The sequence below is a fragment of the Harpia harpyja genome, chromosome 4 (assembly GCF_026419915.1).
Source record: "Harpia harpyja isolate bHarHar1 chromosome 4, bHarHar1 primary haplotype, whole genome shotgun sequence".
Taxonomy (NCBI): domain Eukaryota; kingdom Metazoa; phylum Chordata; class Aves; order Accipitriformes; family Accipitridae; genus Harpia; species Harpia harpyja.
In genome coordinates this window covers 33,962,312-33,979,933 of record NC_068943.1, presented here as the reverse complement: position 1 = coordinate 33,979,933, position 17,622 = coordinate 33,962,312, and the positions used below count along the sequence as shown (strand labels likewise).

Below are 17,622 nucleotides of genomic sequence, written 5' to 3'. Positions count from 1 at the left end.
TCCCCAATTCCTAATAAAACATGGGACAGTAGGTTCTTCCAACTGTATTTCTTCATATACAAAATTTCATATAAGCCAGGTGAAGCTTAAATAGAGGGAAAACCACATTCTGAAGTCTGATTTCAGTAGCTTTTTGCCCTTCTCTTAGTTCACTAAAATATAAAATACTGCTTTGATGGCTCAAAAAAGGACTGTTTTTCCATTTTTGATACAACAGCAGATGTCCAATTTTTGAACATTTTGTTCACAGTGTTCTGTTTTATAATAAGCAGTAGTTGAGGGCTTCAACGTTCATATTTGTATAGCATTTAATTATGTGCTCTCATCTAGACCCTTCTATTCCCTCGGAAGAGAAAACCTTTCAATGGAGTAGGGTTGGAAAAATACCATTAAGTTGTCATACTGTGAAAGGGCATGAGGAAATAGCTAATACAAGGATCATAGACAAGTGCAATTATTACGCTTATTAAAAAGCAAGCTAGCGAAACCACCATATGATTAACCTAAAGGAATCACTGTAGGTAATGAAATCTCCAGAACCATAATTAAAATCCCACATAATAGAATTTTGCCACACACTGGGGAAGAGCAAATTGAAAAGGTGCTACAGATTCTGGAAAAAAATCTTCTGGGTACAAAAGCTATCAAACAGAAGTGCTGACTGCAGGTAGAGTCATGAAATGGGTGGAGACTGAAAGTATTCAATAAATAAAAGAACATCCAGATGTAGTTCTGTTACCGAGGAAATACGATGGTTCTGTGAATCCAGAAGGTTTTGCAGTGCACTGTACTGTCATGCAGTCAACAAAGAAAATTTTCAGGAGTGGTTTTTTCCCAGTAAAAAAATGCCCATTTTACATAAAGCAGATACCCTGACAGAAAGAAATAAAATCTCTTTATTGAATGGGACCAAGGGATCATAAATTAGATACATTTACAGGTGACCCATAGTCAAATATAAAAAGTTAATTTTATTCATATACATTTTTATTAATATACTTTTATTTAAATAATGGCTGCACAGATAACAGGAATGTCTCTTCAAAATGCTGGTCAGAAAACCTATGCACAGAGCGACGAGCATTTTCCCTGATCTCTAACCTTTTTTCAGGAGACAAAGAGAGGATATAAGCCATCGTCTGAGCATAACTGTCCTCGTTTTCTGCTAGGAAGCCTGTAGTATGTCCTTCGTAGGGTACCACAATATCTAATTTGGGGCCTCCAGAACTGTGAGCCAGGATAACTGTGCCAGCTGCCATACATTCAACTACTCCTGTAAAAGACACAAAACAAGCTGGTGTGAATTGCACATCATGTACTTTGGCTTTCCATAAGTCACTGAAAGTTAAAACCGCAGTAAAGTTCACCCCAAATTATAAGCTACTACAGCCTGCCGTTCTAGATCAGTTTGAAAAATACAGAGTAAGTGGTCTCATAAGAAAAACAAATTTAAGCTTTTCAGTCCTAGGGACTGAAATGATAGTGTCTCTTAAACACATAAAATTGAAATTAGAAATCAGATATAATTGGTTAAGTTGTGGTTCTTGTAACATTTGATTTACCTGAGACAGACTGTATCACCAGTATATCTGGTGAGAAAAAAAGCTAGATACTGAAACAAATGTGAAGATAAACATGGAAGGTAGCTCTGTGACAGAACACTGCATAGTTCTGTTCTGCTCTGTAACAGAACACTGCAACACTGGTTTTATGGTGTGGTGGCAGCTGCAAAAAATAATTAAAAATTAGGGCTGAACATAACTGTATTCATTTTGTCATCCACACTGAAGATTTTTAACATTTAGAAAGATACTGAGAGAAAAGCTGACTGTGCACGTTTCAATCGGATTATATTCAGAAGTTCGGTATTTTGTAGATTAACAAATCTTTATAGCTTTTGACAACTCAGCAAGACAAACTAGTAAAAATTGTTATCACTACGTCTGTATTTTTGATGGAAGAAGTTTTAATGAAATGGGAATCTGATAGTAAGCTTTCCTCAGCCAAAAGCAGTGGGACAGGAATAGCACATAATGTATACATCAACTTCAGTTCTCCTCCATAGTTCTGGAACAGACCTTAGAAATCACTTTAATTGCTGATTCTTCCAGTTCTGATTTCATTTTTAAAAAGTTCCCCTTAGCTCAAAAATTGCCAACTATAAATAATGCTCCAAAGTTTTGGTACATGTTTTTTTACAGGTAAAAAGCCATTGGAGATGAAGGTGAAATCATGCTGAAATTCAAAATCACAGTGTGATTGTATCACTTTTTTTTTTTAAATTTACTTAACTAAACTGTTTTGTGGCGGGGGGAAATATGAGAAACCATTACTTCCACTTTGTGGCAGTTGCTTCGGGGAGACACTTCAGAGTCACATTATAGCCAAGTACGGCAACCGTTCTGCTTGGCTGCTGACTTACCCTGCTGTAGATTCACAGCAGATGGGCAACCTCGCATTCCCTTTCACGGTCAGGACTCGACTCACCCCAATAAACTGAGCCCAATACCTTAATTCCGTACGACAGCACATTGCAAACCAGGTGCCAGCTCCTCTTTGGCACTCTGCTCCATGCTACAGTGACTGACTTAAGGACTTGATTTAAATGCCTTAGCGCAGGTGCCCAGTGCAGTGAGATGACCAGGGGAGGTACCTGGTGGCATCGACACGGGGCTTACAAATAAGAGATGGGATCTGTGGGAAACGCGCACCTCTGAAACAGCAGCTAGAGCCCCATGATGTGTACTAGACATTCCAAAGGGCAGCTGAGGCAGCCAAAACACGATCAAAATCTCTACACGTGAACTGTGTCCAAGCCCCACCCCTGCAGCCAGTGGAGCCCACAGGGCACGGTCCAAGGTGCTTCAACAGACACACCCGCTGCCTGTTGAGGCCCTGTTGGGTACGGGAGGCGCCAGTGCAAGGCTGGCGAACCCCACGCAGGACCTTAGGGCGACCCGTGACCTCGCAGAGCGGTAGCTGGAGGTCAGGCAGGACATCCTGGGCAGCACAGGCGGCACCAGCTGCCTGTTCGGTGACTAGCAGACACCCACAGTTAATGGCCTACAAGGCCTACAGCGGTTCCACTTGCACTGCAGTCGCACCTAGCGCCTACTCACCCGAATCGGTGCTGGAGGCTCTACCTCAGCTAGATTGCCCCTGAGGAGAACGGGAGTTGGACACCCGCTCGGCACGCAGACACTGACACCCAGGAGCCCTCGTCGCGAACTGAAGCCCTCCCCAACTGTGTCCCCAGCTGTGACAAGCAGCTGAACCCTGAGGAGATACTGACCGATCCCAAAGTGCTCATTCCACATCGTATGCAGGCCGATGGTGGCCTCAGCCAGGTGTCTCTTTAGCTCCTCAAAGGGAATGTTTATTCTGAACGTCACGTCGTTACTAACTCCCAGCTCCTCACAAAGACGTTTCAGGTTATTTACACGCTCTTCATCTTGCTGGTTACGACAGCCTCCAATTAGGATAAGCTTCAATGGTGGCTGCTGCCCCAGTCTCTTCTCTTTCAGCAATTTAGCAAAGGCTCTGATTTGCAAAGGATGATCTTTTTCAGGCCTGAACTGGCTGACGGAAACAATGGAATATTCCCTGGTGCTCTTTTCCTCTTCCAGTGGGATATCCAGGAAGGTCTGAACATCGCACGGGGGATACACAATGCTAGTGCAAGCGCCAGCTCTCCAGAGGGAAAGGATGTGATTTAGCGTCCAAGAAGAATTAACCATAATCACGTCACTGCAGGAACCAACCAACCCGTACATGAAAGCAAAGAAGTAGTAGTAGGCAAGTTTAAATTTGCTGAAGAGAGGACTGTTTGTAATGAAGGCTGCATTGTTAAACCTGGTATCCTGATTCCTAACAACAGAAAGCATATCAGTGCTGATAGTGGGATAATGGACGTAGCATCCAACGCGACAGCCTCCTAAATATTTAAAGAGGGGAAGCGTGAAGGCGTAACCCATTGAGTCAATATAAATATCAGGAACACACTTTAGAAGAGCTTCCCAGCCAAGGAACACTGATCCTAAACTTTGTCCCAGCAAAGTGAAGTGAGGGTAAAGAGAAGCTTCCACAAGGTAGCGTTTTTCTAGAAATACAAACTTCACAGGATGAGTTAATTTAATATTGAATCTTCTGAAAGCACCTTCTACTATTTCTTCTCCCGTGGCACCTCTATCACCAGTGTAAACGACACATGTTACATTTCTGTACCTGCAAGAGTAAATAAAGGAATTTCATACATTCTTCTCTTCAATTTTTTTAACGTGAAACTAAAATACTATCCATTCAAAATTACTCAAAAGGTATGTGAGAACAAATGCCTGGCCTAGCTCTGAGACGATTTTAACTAAATTATACTTTTCCTTATACTTACACAGTTTCTTCTGATCTGCAGAAAAACATATGGCTGAGGACTTGGGGAATATTTTTGAGTAAAACACAAAAGGAGCTCAGTATTATTCTACAGACTTAAGAATGCCTTGCCCTACATTAGGAGATGTCTGTCTAGTGCATAGCATGAGTAAAACACAGAAGACTCTGCAAGCCAGTGGATGTACCAACGTTAAATCCACTTTAGACATTAACTCGTTTTGCCTCCTGCACCAAGAGGCAAGTACCAAGATTATCAGTTACCTGCTGATGAGTTACGCTTACACAAAGCTCCATACCAGTAGTGGAAACCTGAAGAGGCAGGAGGGGTTCTCCCAAAGAGATAAAGAAGTGAGAGGTGTCAGAGCGGGAAAGATCAAAATCTGGGTAAAGGGATGAAATGGAACGGTGCAACCAGGCGAAACTCAGATGTAAAAAAACCAGTAGGACCAGTAGATTAATAATACCTATTTAAATACGTAAAATGCCAAAATGCATGTAAATAATACCATCAGTAGCTGAGAATGAAATATGGTATTTGATAAACATGTATGCTTACTTTTTCTGGAGCGTTCTTATGGCACACCACAAGACTCTCTCCCCTCCACCACCTGCATTGCAGTACGGGTGAAAAAAGGCAACCAGCAATGGCCGCTTCCCATCTTTTCCTGCTGAGGTCAACTGTTTTTTCCTTTGTTGTATCCAGAGCCGTACTCCCCACAGCAGCACCACCAAGCAGACACACAAAACTCCACTTAGAAATAATGCAGGGATTAACAATGAGCACAGCAATCTGAAACAAGCCAGAAATTTTAAAATATAAAACTGCTTTAAAGAAATACTATGTACGATATTGAGAGAGAAGGGCTTTCAGGTAGAGCTACAGGGAGTTCAACAGTTTCTTGAGTTCTTCTAATCTCAGAAGTCATTGGTGTCTGTGCATCATTTCAATGATTATGGAAAAAAAAAATCACTATTCTACATTGTTTAGCCAAAGATTTTTTTCCTCCTACTGTTACCTTGCAATCATTTATTATTGTTTATTCATGCCATGTGTCCGTATCTATCTCTGTGTGCTCTATACACTATAAAGGTTGCATGTCCTCAGCAGTCTGGCAAAACACAACTAGTGAAGAGATTTCTAAATAGATTTATAAGAGTTTTCTTCAGTCCAAGCTCCTGTTTGGCCTGCCTTTGCATGAACTGCCTTGGTGCAGAGCTACTTGGGCCAGCCCGCAGCGCACGGCCCAGAACCTGCACCTTCCATTCCCCCGAGACTTGAAGGGCTATGTCAATTGTCCGGAAAAGCTCCGAGCAGCGTCTCTGTTTAGAGAGACCGGTCCCCTCACACCTCCGAAGCGCTCCCTTTGCTCACCGCCGCCTCCCCTCACAGCTCTCCTCACCCAGGAACGGGAGGTTTCTCACAGGAGCCTCTTCTTGGCCTACAGAGCTTCACAGGCGCCAGAGCCTGGGTTCTGATGCTGCGCTACGTGTCACGATAAACGCCATTAGCCCAACACTAAAGGGGTTGCCCACGGCGACCCACGCGTCACTCCTGACGCGTCAGGCAAGAGAACGCTTTCCTTTTCGGGACGAAGAAGCGGAAAAGCACATTAACCCTCCCGAGGCCGGCGGCGGAGCGAGAAGGAGCCGGGCAGGGGCCCGTCCCACCTCGCCCGGCCCGGCCACCTCTTCCCCTCGGGGAAGAGGGTCGGGGTCAGGGTCTCCGTCTCCTTCTCCTCCCCTCTCACTCCGCTGCCAGGACGCGCCGCCCCCACCCGCGGCCCCGGTACCTGATCAGCCCACACAGACTCAACCCTCCCGCCACCATCTTGGACAACGCCGCCACGCCCTTCCGCCGGAAGGGGACGGCTCCCGGCTAGGCGGGCGGGCGGGCGGGGCGGGGAGAGCGGAACCAGCCGGGCGTTTTTTCCCCTCTCATTGGTTCCCGCGGGAGATAGACGGAGGGGAGGGCGAAGGGGCGGGGCTAGGAGCAGCGAGCAGGGCGTGGCCGGGCCGGCGTCAGGTGGGTGGTGCGAGCGGGCGGCGCTCCCTGAGGGGCGGGAGCCGCCGCCGCCGCCTCCTCCTCTTCTTCCTCCTCTTCCTCCTCCTCCTCCTCCTCCTCCTCCTCCTCCTTTTTCTTCCCCTTCCTCCTCCCCTTCTTCCCCCGCCGGGGTGCGGTGCGGTGCGTGAGGAGGCCCAGGCCTCCCCTGGGATAGCCATTTTCTTCTCCCACATCCCCCGGCCGCACGTTTTGTCTCTACCAATGCTAGCCCCTCTCTTTGGGCCAGAAGGGGATGGCCTGTCTTCCTCCTTCCAGCCCTGCCTCCCTCTCCTGCTTGCCAGTGAATCCCCCTGAGGAGCGAGGCACCCCTGTGCTCCCCGGCAAGGCCTGCGAGTGAGCCCCGGCAGGCCGAGGGCAGGATGTCCCAAATACCCTGCGCCTGTCGAAAAGGATCCCCGTGAACATGGTCACCGGAGACAATGTCCACTGGAGGATGTCCAGGCTGTCTCTGGCTAATAGACTTTGTCTCCTGTTTTGTCTCAATTGGGGAGCGTATGCACAGACCGGAGGATTAGTGTAGAGATAACATTGAACAGTGCTGGTTTTTAAAGTGCTGCTAATGATGTGTCATTAAACAGCAAGACTTCCTATTTCTAAAATGGCTTCCCTTGGGGAAACATAAGAAATGCATCCCGCTCTCCCAGATGCTGGGAAGTGTTGAGTGAAAATACCAGACTGTAGGTGTGGAGGTGCTTAGGCAGAATGGGCCAAAATATTTCTGATTTCCTGTCACATCCCTAGATGCTTCCCCCCCCCCACTACAGTCTCCATTAAAAAAAAAAAAAAAAAGTAATGCTTTATGTGGCAAATTTGATCCAAATAACTTGGTCTCCACTCTCTTACAGAGTTGAGCTTGTCCAAAATTTGAGGGCATTTCAAGCATACTTTCTTTGAACAGGACCTTTCCAGAACCTGTGATCTTTCAGCCTCTTCGAGGTCAGCATGATCTCTTTCATGTCATAGCCACCTGTTAATTTTGAGGTCTTGAAGCTTAGGGATGTTTTTGAAGGTCACCCTGTGTCTTCTTTGTCAGAAGAGTGCTGGTTGGAAAATGCCGAATCGTTAGTTTATTTGGCCATTGCCATAGCCTGAAGCAGAGAGACAAAAGTCTCTGGTGTAGTGGGAGTGAGAAGAGTTCAGCTTAAGTAATGGTTATTTGATTCTGACTTGCCTGGATTGAGTTTTCCACTTATAAGGACTCACCGTGTGGGAATAGAATTGGAAATGTGTCAGGCCTTCAAAGTTAGAGTTTTATTGGTTATTTTACTGGTGTTTGTAATTAAATCTCTTCACTGTCCTAACTACCACTGACTATAGGTTTTACCAGGGCATCTCTGCCTTTATGTAAGCAGGTAAATTGGAAGAGTTCTGTTAGGAGGTCCAGCAAGCATGACCTAACATTTCATTTCTGAACCAACAGCCCTCATAAGTAGGGTGCCACAGGCACTGGTTTCTCTCCCTTAATCTTTTTCCTCTTCCCCGACAGAGCAGTTGCCTGAGAAGCATGTGGGATGTTTGCAGAAGAGACCTTTGCTGGATTCACATCTCTCAACTCAAGACACCTCTGTTGTAATGTCAACGTTTGAAGATAATTGCCTGGTTTCAGAGAAGAGGCACAGTTCTTCTAGGGAACAAGACATCCGGTCTATTTTAGATGATGAAATTTGTGTGTTTCCCTGCTGACTTGAAAAGGAGCTTATGGCCACTCCCTTGGAAGGTATGAATTTTAGACTGGGTGTCTTTATGAAGCTGAAGGATCACAGGTTAGCCATGGCTTAATTAAGATGAGGCTTAAGTAATGCTGAAGAGTTCCAGGAAGCAAGAAGAATAATTAATGAGGGAGACACCTACTTATCTGGTTTTTGAGTTGCCTGGGCCGTAAATGGTAGTGCAGTGTTTTGGGTTTAGATTCAGCTCTCTGCTTGGGAAATCACATAGCAAATGTACTTGGAAAAGCCTTTGGCTTCATGTGGCTAGAAGAGTACAACTTGTTCTTTCCAGTCAGGCTCATTGCAAAGTTAGCTGTACTAAAATCAGGATTTAATCCATGAAGCTTCCAGTATAAATCCTATGCTTTCTTCAGGGTTTCAGTCCTAAGTGTCGGAAGTATATTTTAGCTTGAGCCCAGCAAAATATCTTGCTTTTCCTGAAACCACTTAATCAATTTCTTGGAATCTCCCCAAATGTCCCATTAATGAATGTATACGTCTGTGCGTTTGGCAGCTGGAAGAAAAAGTCAGATTTGCACGGTCACAATGGAAACAGCTGCCTCCTGGCAGCATACTGTATTTCCAGTGCATGAACTTTCCAGCAGGGTGAGCTTCAGACTTTATTCAGCTAGCTGTACAGCCAGACGTACTCTGCATGCATAGCATAGCCAGTGTGACACGTAGATCTGGCGCTTCCCTCCAATACTGAAATTTTTGCATGAATGCAGACTGACTGTCCAGCCTTAGTGCTGCGCAGCATATACAGTCACATAATTTTGCTAGTGACAGCAAACTGAGGGAGTTGTTGGGAGAACAATTCATAGATACTGTTCTTGTCTTGCTTTCGCTCCCAGGGCAAACAACAGATAGGCCAGAGGAATTGTTGGGTTAGGAACAGCCCTCTCTGATTTATATTCCTTTTTTTTTTTTTAAGCTTCATGGCCCTTTCCTAACCATGTGCACTCATTTCTTGATGGGTACTTTCAGGTGGAGTATGCCAGGAAACGTGATGTCCTTGTAGGCTGTGTATGACCTATAAGTTGTAGCTCAGGCACATTGTAATAAAGCATCTGCATAAACAAATAGATATTCTGGATCTGGATAACTTTTTCAGATCGTTACCAATGCTAAACAGGGGAAAAGAGGAGTTCTTCACAAGACAATCAGGCTAGATGGAAAAGGATGTGAAGAAAAGCTGCAGTGCATCTGCTTGTACTCTGCCTGGTTTAGATGTGTGGTCTGGTTTTTTGTGGTTTTTTTTTTTTTTCCAAAAACTACATGAGTAGCTGCAGACACAAACTCTCACATAAGTTCAAATGATAGTTTTGAAACCTCTGCCAGTCCTGGCACAAATTCCTCAGACCTGACTTTGCAGTCAGAAGATGTTTTGTTTGATGGCCCCTGTTTCTTCTGCTGTTCTTCCTATGTGTTTTGTAGTCACCTCAGATGGTCTTCTTTTCATGGAAGGCTATTTTTATTTTGGAAGCAGTGTTCACTTGCTTATTGCAGGGAGAAGTCTGTGTGATGGTGGGAGTATCAAATAGTTTTCTCAGTTCTAAAAATTTGTAGTTCACAGAATCACAGACTGGTTGAGGTTGGCAGGGACCTCTGGAGCTCATCTGGTCCAACCCCCCTGCCCAAGCTGGGCCACCCACAACCAGTTGCCCAGGACCATGTCCAGACGGCTTTGGAGTATCCCCAAGGATGGGCACTCCGCCACCTCCCTGGGCAACCTGTGCCAGTGCTCGGCCCCCCTCACAGTGAAAAGTGTTTCCTGATGTTCAGAGGGACCCCCGCCGTGTTTCAGTCTGTGCCCATGGCCTCTGGCCCTGTCACTGGGCACCGCTGGAAAGAGCCTGGCTCTGTCCTCTTTGCACCTGCCCTTCAGGTATCTATATACATTGATAAGATTCTTCCTGAGCCTCCTCTAGGCTGAACAGTCCCAGCTCTCTCAGCCTTTCCTCCTGGTAGGAGGGGTGCTCCAGTCTCTTAATCATCTCAGTTATTTTATTTCTTCTGTAGTCCATCTAGTGGTAATTAAAAAAAGACATATTAATACTTTCAAAGTTGTTTTGTTAACTTTTTTTTAATCAGGATATTCAGCTTCTGATGTAAGCAATATGAAAACTGTGTTGCTGACAGCCTTACAGACTGCAACGGATACCTTTAATGCGTGAATGTCCAACACAGACTAATCGAGTTGTCACCACTTAACAACTTCCCCACCTTAATGCATATGTAGCAGAAGATATTGTCTGCATGTGTTTAGGGTATTGGCAATAACTTCAGCAAGAGCAGCACTGAGCTCTCTGTGGCGTTCCCACTCCAGCACTGAGAACGCTATTAAAAGCCTTGTCTGTAGAAATTCCATGTGGCTGACATGCCAACGAAATTAAACTAGCCTTGTCATGAAGTTGGCTTTGTTTTCACCTTCCCAGAGATGCACCAAGTTTTTAATCTTTTGCTGCCTCTGTAAGCATTTTTGTCCTGTTTAAAACCACTGGCAAGTAATAACACAAAGAAAGTGCATTAATATTGTGTAAGGATATTCATATGACAGTCATGTGGTCTTTTATACTTTCTTGTACAGTTGGTTACTTTCTTTCAGAAACATGCACTGTGTAGCACTCAGTCTCTCATACAGGACTGCTGTCTTAGCTACCAAAATGCCTGGGACTGTTTTTAGTAGAAGGAATCTTAGATCATTGATATACACAGTAAGTTTTTCCTTTTTGCACGTGTCTCGTGATGGGCTGTTAAATGTTACAGTACATTTGTTCTTCATTGCATAGTAACAGGAGACAGAAATAAAGTTGCACCAGTTGTGTACTAAATCTTTGCGAAGCAAAAAACTAGTATTGGAAATAAATTGTGGCACTAATGTATCTAGGGCAAATCACTATGGGGATGTTTTTACTGATATATTGTAATATTAAAGTTGCCAAATACAAGCAATTCTACTAAATTTTTTTTTAACTGTCATCTTTACTTTTGAGCTAGATGTACTAGGGCATGGGTGCTCTCACCATGTATCTCTGAGCAAAAGCTGCCCATTTTTTTTTTGGCAGAAGCAATGAAGAATTAAGCAGCTTGGACCTACCCAGGATTTTTGCAAGAGCTCCTATAAACAATGTTTATTTGTATCACCAGGCAACTTAAGCAAGTTAAACCCATAGCTTTTGATTAACAGAAGATTATTTTCACACAAGTTGTCCCCGTTGGGCAAGGACTATGTAGGAAAACAAATAAGTTCCACTGCTGGGGTTTAATCCTGTAGATTGTGCCAGTATTTTAGATTCCTATGGACTCTTCTGTCAGTTCTCCTAAACAGTTATAAGCAGGAAAAAGCAAAATGTCTGCCATTTTTTAGGTTGGGTGAAGGAAATACATTCAAGCAACTCAGATCACAGGCAGAAATGGGATGGCAAATGATGTAGCCCTACTGGTAACATCACTGAGCTTGCAAAATAACATGTAGACTCACCTTAAGTCCCAGCTTTTTCAGCTGGAAGTTTGGGATTCTTGAGGGGCTGGGGACTAATTTTGTGTGTCTGTGATAGCAGACCAAACCCTTCTTGCTTTTCCTTCTCCCTTATGCAGATACTAATGTCTCTATGGCCATCCGCACCTAATCAGGACATGAAGGGGATCATGAAGGACCAGCTCTTTCACAGTAGTACCTTAACATCTGTTTAAATCAACTATGAAACTGCTCAGGAAGCTGCAAAATTTCACAGCGTGAATTTTTTACTGAGTTAGGCACCTCCATCATCAGACTTGAAAGGGTTCACATATTGAAAAAGAAGCACTCTGCGCTAACTTGTTCAAGGCACATTTGTGCACATGTGTTTGTGCGTGCTTCTCTTTGCCTGTTTCAGGAAGCAAGGGAGAGTGCTATTTGGATGAAAATCCAATTTGTTTCACATGAAGCCAGGATGAGGCAGGATTTGCATTCTGTGCTCATGTCTGGCTCCTTGGCACTGCTCAAGAAAGAGAAAGGAGCCAGAAACTAGCTGTGGAGCAGGACAGAAGGGAGTTACAATTATTGGAGGAGACTGTTTGGCTAGTCCAGACATGAGAGATGCAGGCACTGTGCCTTGTCGCCTCCTCTGACTTATTTCTCTTCTGGGGATGAGGAAAGCTTGAAAGGTCGGTGATTTTCCCATGGGGTAGATTCAATCAAATATGCCCTTCTGGGGGGTGAACTAAGGCTGCTTAGAAGTAGTTCCCTGCCACGCTACCTTTTCTTTCAACAAGCAGAGGTACCAGGAAGGAATGATAAATGAACTGAGCCTGAATTTCCATGGACTAGCATCTCTGCTTCCCAGGAATTGAAGGCAGTTAATAAATCTCAGAGGGTTGCTCAGCAACTCTCGGGATGGTTACCTTCTTTTATACTGAGCTGCAGGATGCATCAGTTTTGACTAAATGTGTCCTTGGAAGAAACATTCTTTGTCTGGAGAGCAGACTGAGGTGAACTCTGGAAATGACAGGATTGCTGAGAGCTGAAAAAACCTCTATTTCAATGTCGGAAAGCTTTTTTGTGTTTCCCTTTTCTCACAACTGCAGGCTCCCAGGAACTCTTTCTTTAGGAGTCAAATGTCTCCAGTTTCCTCTGTGTGCTCGTGCAATAAGCAAACACTATTTTTACAGTGAGTTTGAGTCATGATGAGCCAGTATGCATGCTGCACAAAACAACCTGAGAAAATCCATCTGCATTTGAAAGCAGGATTTTAACTGCATATTTCAATCCAGGTGTTAAATGTTTCAGATAAAAATACTTGTAAACACAAAGAGGTTTACTCTGTATTGCCATTTCCCTTAGATGTTTCTGGAAGCATCTGTTTGTATGGAAGCAATTGTGTAAAATTAGTAGCAGAGTTTGCTGTGTTGATACTTTCATCCCTGACTGTTGCTTTAGTTCTGACACTTCCACCTGAATTCTTCCCCACTACTTGCTGTAGGCTGCCGGTGTTACCTGATGTAATAGGGAATTACTATCAGGTATTCCAGCAGAAAAAAGTAACAGCAAATATGTTTTCATCTTTATTTTTTATTTCTCCGCTCAGTTTCTATAAAGCCGTCAGTATGGCTCTATCCAGGCCAGCTCCACTTATTTTCGTGGTCACTTGGAAGTATGTTTTGTCCACTGATAGAAACTGGTACCTCCCTGCTTGTGGCTCTTGCCTGAGAGTTGACTGTAAGTTCATGTGCGATATTAGACCTCAACGGGGCAGTGCTGTAATAGTTCCTAGCCCTGAAGAGCAAATAATTAACAGGATTTTTGTAGAAAAATAAGTTAGCTAAACAGGAGCTCACATACATTACAGTTTGGACCTCTGACAACTGGGAACAGCAAAGCCTCTGCCCCGTGCACCTGTAGTGTCCTCATCAGAGGTTTCTCTCCTCGCTTCTCACCTGCTGTGGCAGAGGGAGTCAGCCAGAGAGCCGGCAGATCTTCATCCCTCTCCAGATCAGGGAAGAAAAACTCGCCTAAGGGCAGGCAGTGCTGTCGTGAGGCTGAATGACTGGACCCTCCTGTCCCTTCTCTCCAGGGTGAGTAGGGTGATGCCAAGGTCGGCGGCGTGCGAGCCGTGCCCCGGTTTGTTCGCTCACGGGAGGGCAGCAGCCTTGTCTTGGCAGGACGTGGCAGAGCCCAAAGGGGCGAGTAGTGGAGGATGTGTGAGAAGGACTTTCGCGCCGGGCCGTGTCCGAGCCCCTGCAGCCATGGGGTCACCCCACAGTCTACGCTTTCTGCAAGGCTGGGATCACAGGGAGGGCCCTGACACCCTCCTGCCTTTCCCTGCGCAGTAACTGCATCCAGTCTGCAGGAAGAGAGGGGAAAAAAAGGAGTAAAAGAACCAAACGGATGATGTAGTAAGCAGAAACCCTACTTCCCAGGCAGAGTTTTGCCTGGAACACCAGGAAAGCAGAGAGGGCTTTGCTCAGGACTCTGTGCTGGAGGAGCCCAGGTCCTGTGCTGAGGAGTGCTGCTATCAAGCTTTCTTAGGGATTTGGGAATTGCTGGTAACTCCTCTCGTTCTGTATAGAGGTGGTTTCTGCCAGGATAAGGTAGACAGAAACAACTGTTAAGAGAAACTGAATTTGGGCTTGCTTTTACATATCTGGCCTGTCCTAACAAAGGCAGTATGTTTGTATTTTAGACATGGCATCTGTAATGCAAATACAAGATGCTGTTTTGTCTTTTATTCTTGAAATAAAGGTGATGGTGGTGTATATAAATGAAATGGGATGAAATAACCTTTTATTCAGAGGCTAAGCAGTTTGTCTTGAGATTAAACACTGGCCATAAAACCAGAAATACAGGCTTAAATCAAGGTTACATTCCTTTTCTTTTTTTTGGTCATTTTTCTTTTTTTGCATGCTTTACAAATATGACGTGCTTTATGTTATTTACGTAGTGTCAGGTGTCTCATCAAAGTGAAGTCTCTCTGGCTGTCAAACACGACCACAATATGATTTGAAACAAGTGCAGGCATTTAAATTACTAATAGTAATTTAAACAGTCTGGACTCTACAGTCAGGGACAGTTTAGAGGATCTATATTATATATGAATGTCACTTAATACACAGGCTTACATTCCTGATCTGTATAGGGAAAAAAATGATTGCAGATTTGGCAAAGCATCTTAGGATCTGATAGTAGTTTGCCTTCTATAGGGTAAACAGCAGGTTACTTTGAAAAAAAAAAAAAAACAAAAAACCACCCCCAGTCTTCCCATTTACTTAAATCACAGTTCAGAGACTTACCACTTTATTTATTCAAAACAAGTGGGAAAGATATTTTTAAAAACCCACAAATACTGAGGAATGTAAAAACCAAAACTGGAATGAAGAACTTGAGTCTTATTTCTAAATGTGGATAGCAAATGTAGCTGACAAAAGCTATGATCTTTAGCAATGACTGGTATCAGTCATAGGTATAGGTCTGTCTGTCTCCTCAAATAAGCCTTTAAAAATAGTTACTTTTGTAATATTCTCAAGTTATATTTAAAGTACTGCAGTTATGATTGATAAAATGTAGGTCCTTTTTCTCTGTATGGAATTCAAAAAAGCTTTTGCTCAAACTTTACAAGCCAAAACCAGCTCTGAGCAAGAGCAAAGCATGGACAACGCCAGAAAATTAGGTTGGAAATACAGAAGTGAAAATACTGGTTTTGTTGTGGCACTGCCCGACAAGTTCTGCCAGCCTTCTTCACCTGCTAGGTGAATGAACGTCACTGGAAATCTGGACTCAAATTAATTCATGCAGATTACAATTGTTCTTTGCACTTAAACCCTGACCCAAAAGGTGTGCCTTTTCCTGTGTAATATTAATATGATCAGCCTGGTAGTTTCCAGGCACTCGAAAACAGGTTCCAGTAGTATAAATAGACAGATAACAGAAATGATCATAACGAAATCAACACTGCTAAAAGCAGACAAAGTACCAAGTCCACACAATTTTGCAATCTCATTAGAAGCCATGGAACGAAAAAAATTAGTATGCGTTTTGGGCCCTGTTACAAAAGAGATACTTCGTTGAGTTTTGCTGGTTTAGAGCAAACAAATCTTTTTTAAATATTTAGAGAAGATTGAGTCTGCTTCCTGAAAAACTGAAGCCAAAGTCTGAGCTCATTTGATTCGAAATGAGGCCATCAACTCTTAAGCAATTTTATTCATGGCAGGTAGGAATTCAATTCCTTGTATGTACAGTTTCCTTTTTTCTTATAGTGTAAGAAATAACATTACTTATGATCATGCTTCTTCATCTGTTGAAAGAAATATGTATACCATTCACACTATAGAAACGCTTGTGTACCTGATGGCTGCCAGTTTTCTTAGGACTGCAGCCAAAGACTTATCTTTCTGATTTCATGGCTCAAAACTAGGAGCAAATGTAGGTAAAGAGAGAGTTTTGTTGGCTCTTCAATGCTAAAAAGGTATGGCCCTTTTTTTTATTTTCTGTAATAAGTATGTCAGTTAGTCTGGAGAAGTCAAGGACGTTGTTATGTACTGTCAATCTGACCAAGCTTCCACTGAACTTTCAGCTGCAACTAATTGACTTCATGGGGGAAATGCGAGGCTTGTATTGCTTAGTAGGACTGAAAAATGACTGCTGAGCAAGCGCAGGGATTTGCTTGAAGAAAAAGTGCATACCTTTACTACTTCTCTTTTGGCTTAAAGAGGACACAGACAGAGGAGAAATAGTTGTCTCACACAAGGACTGGGTTTTTCACAGGTTTCCCCCAAGCAATGTTGTTAACAACTTGTTGGTAACCAGGAGTTACCAGCACCGTTGTTTGTGATGTTACTAGGAGCTTTGCAATACTTTGCTTTTTTCCTTTTTTTTTTTTTTTTCCTTAAAGCTCCAGGTCCCGCAGTTGCACTATATGTGTAAAAACCAAAGTCAATCTAACTGTTATGATGGGGAAAAAAATTCAAAAATTTTAGCTGACTGCATCCTAAAGACAAATTAAAAAGAACTCAAAATACTGTCAAATGTGAAATTGCTTGGGTTTTAGCCCCATATCATTGTTTGTATGCCTCAGGATGGATTGTATTTCAGTATTCTAAAATGATGTCTGAGGAGGAGAGTAGGAAAACAACATTCAAAGGCAGACTGGATTTCTAGAGTGATGTATTAATACTAATACATCCCTCTTTGCATTGACGTGATGTGCACGTATCTGAACCTGTTCCTCTTGTCTGTCTGTCAGATTAAGGCAATATGACCCCCTTACCTCCAGGCTCCCAGTTTTTTCCTTGAACACAAGCGTCTCATGTTTCAAGGCATTAAGACTATTTTAAGATGCTTTCTTTGGGCAACAGCCAGAGGGATTAGATACAGGCCAGAACATAAAAAGCCAGGGGTGAATGCACCCAGGAAACATAATTTACCTGAAAATACATAATTCTTGTGTGTTTATCATATTCTCTGATAGTAGCGGATAATGTAAAGGGGAAAACTCATGTTTTACCAGCTCTTGAGGCTTTAAGTCAAAGGGATTTAATTTTCTTAGGATGTTCTGCATTTTCTGACATCAACTCTAAAGGGGCAATTAATTGAGCCAGAATGGGGAAGATAATTTGGAAGCCAGTAGCAGTCTGTCGGAGTTCAGCAGCAGCAGCAGGCGATCGCAGCAGTTAACTCCAAGCAGCTGCCTCGCTCCCCTGGCAGGCATTGCCACCCTTGAGGTGCCGACATCGGATCTCTTCCTGATCTCCCTAAGAGTTGTGGAGTGGTTGGGATGGAGCAGGACCTCTGAGTTTTCAGTCTGGTGCATTAAGGTAAATGGAAATTGTTCAGTTTTACGAGATGCTCGGTGGTTTCTGCTTTGTGAATGGTACCTCTTCTCCAAGAGCTGCTCGTAACTCAGTCAGCTACATACGTGTCATTTGCCATTGTCATATAGCTCTGCTTGAGCCTGCAGCTAAACTAGGTATTGTAAATCAGCTAGACTA

General features: G+C 43.6%; 2 protein-coding genes across 4 annotated transcripts in view; one reads left to right on the top strand and one right to left on the bottom strand.

Annotated features, from left to right (window-relative positions):
- Positions 1-878: 878 nt before the first annotated feature.
- On the bottom strand, positions 879-6,272 carry ALG11 (ALG11 alpha-1,2-mannosyltransferase). The gene is made up of 4 exons (XM_052786199.1): positions 6,177-6,272; positions 4,943-5,176; positions 3,293-4,224; positions 879-1,273 (listed from the first exon to the last, which is right to left on the bottom strand). Exons 1-4 carry the CDS (start codon positions 6,212-6,214, stop codon positions 1,002-1,004), a joined length of 1,476 nt encoding a protein of 491 aa, XP_052642159.1. The 5' UTR covers positions 6,215-6,272; the 3' UTR covers positions 879-1,001.
- A 959-nt stretch (positions 6,273-7,231) lies between these two features.
- Positions 7,232-17,622, top strand: part of ATP7B (ATPase copper transporting beta) — a 43,283-nt gene continuing 32,892 nt past the window's right edge. Inside the window, exons 1-2 of one of the 3 annotated variants that reach the window (XM_052786190.1) lie at positions 7,232-7,384; positions 7,935-8,165. In XM_052786190.1, coding sequence (XP_052642150.1) covers positions 8,103-8,165 — 63 coding nt within the window. In that variant the 5' untranslated portion in view covers positions 7,232-7,384; positions 7,935-8,102. Of the gene's footprint in view, positions 7,385-7,934; positions 8,166-13,508; positions 13,714-17,622 lie in introns of those variants that run through there. The other 2 variants (XM_052786195.1, XM_052786192.1) reach the window with 2 other exon arrangements.

Excerpts from the sequence above, each read along its gene's own strand:
- ALG11 (XM_052786199.1), bottom strand. The coding sequence starts at position 6,214 with ATGGTGGCGGGAGGGTTGAGTCTGTGTGGGCTGATCAG. Across the intron at positions 5,177-6,176 it reads AGTCTGTGTGGGCTGATCAG|ATTGCTGTGCTCATTGTTAA; the intron begins GTACCGGGGCCG and ends GGCTTGTTTCAG. Across the intron at positions 4,225-4,942 it reads ATAAGAACGCTCCAGAAAAA|GTACAGAAATGTAACATGTG; the intron begins GTAAGCATACAT and ends TTACTCTTGCAG.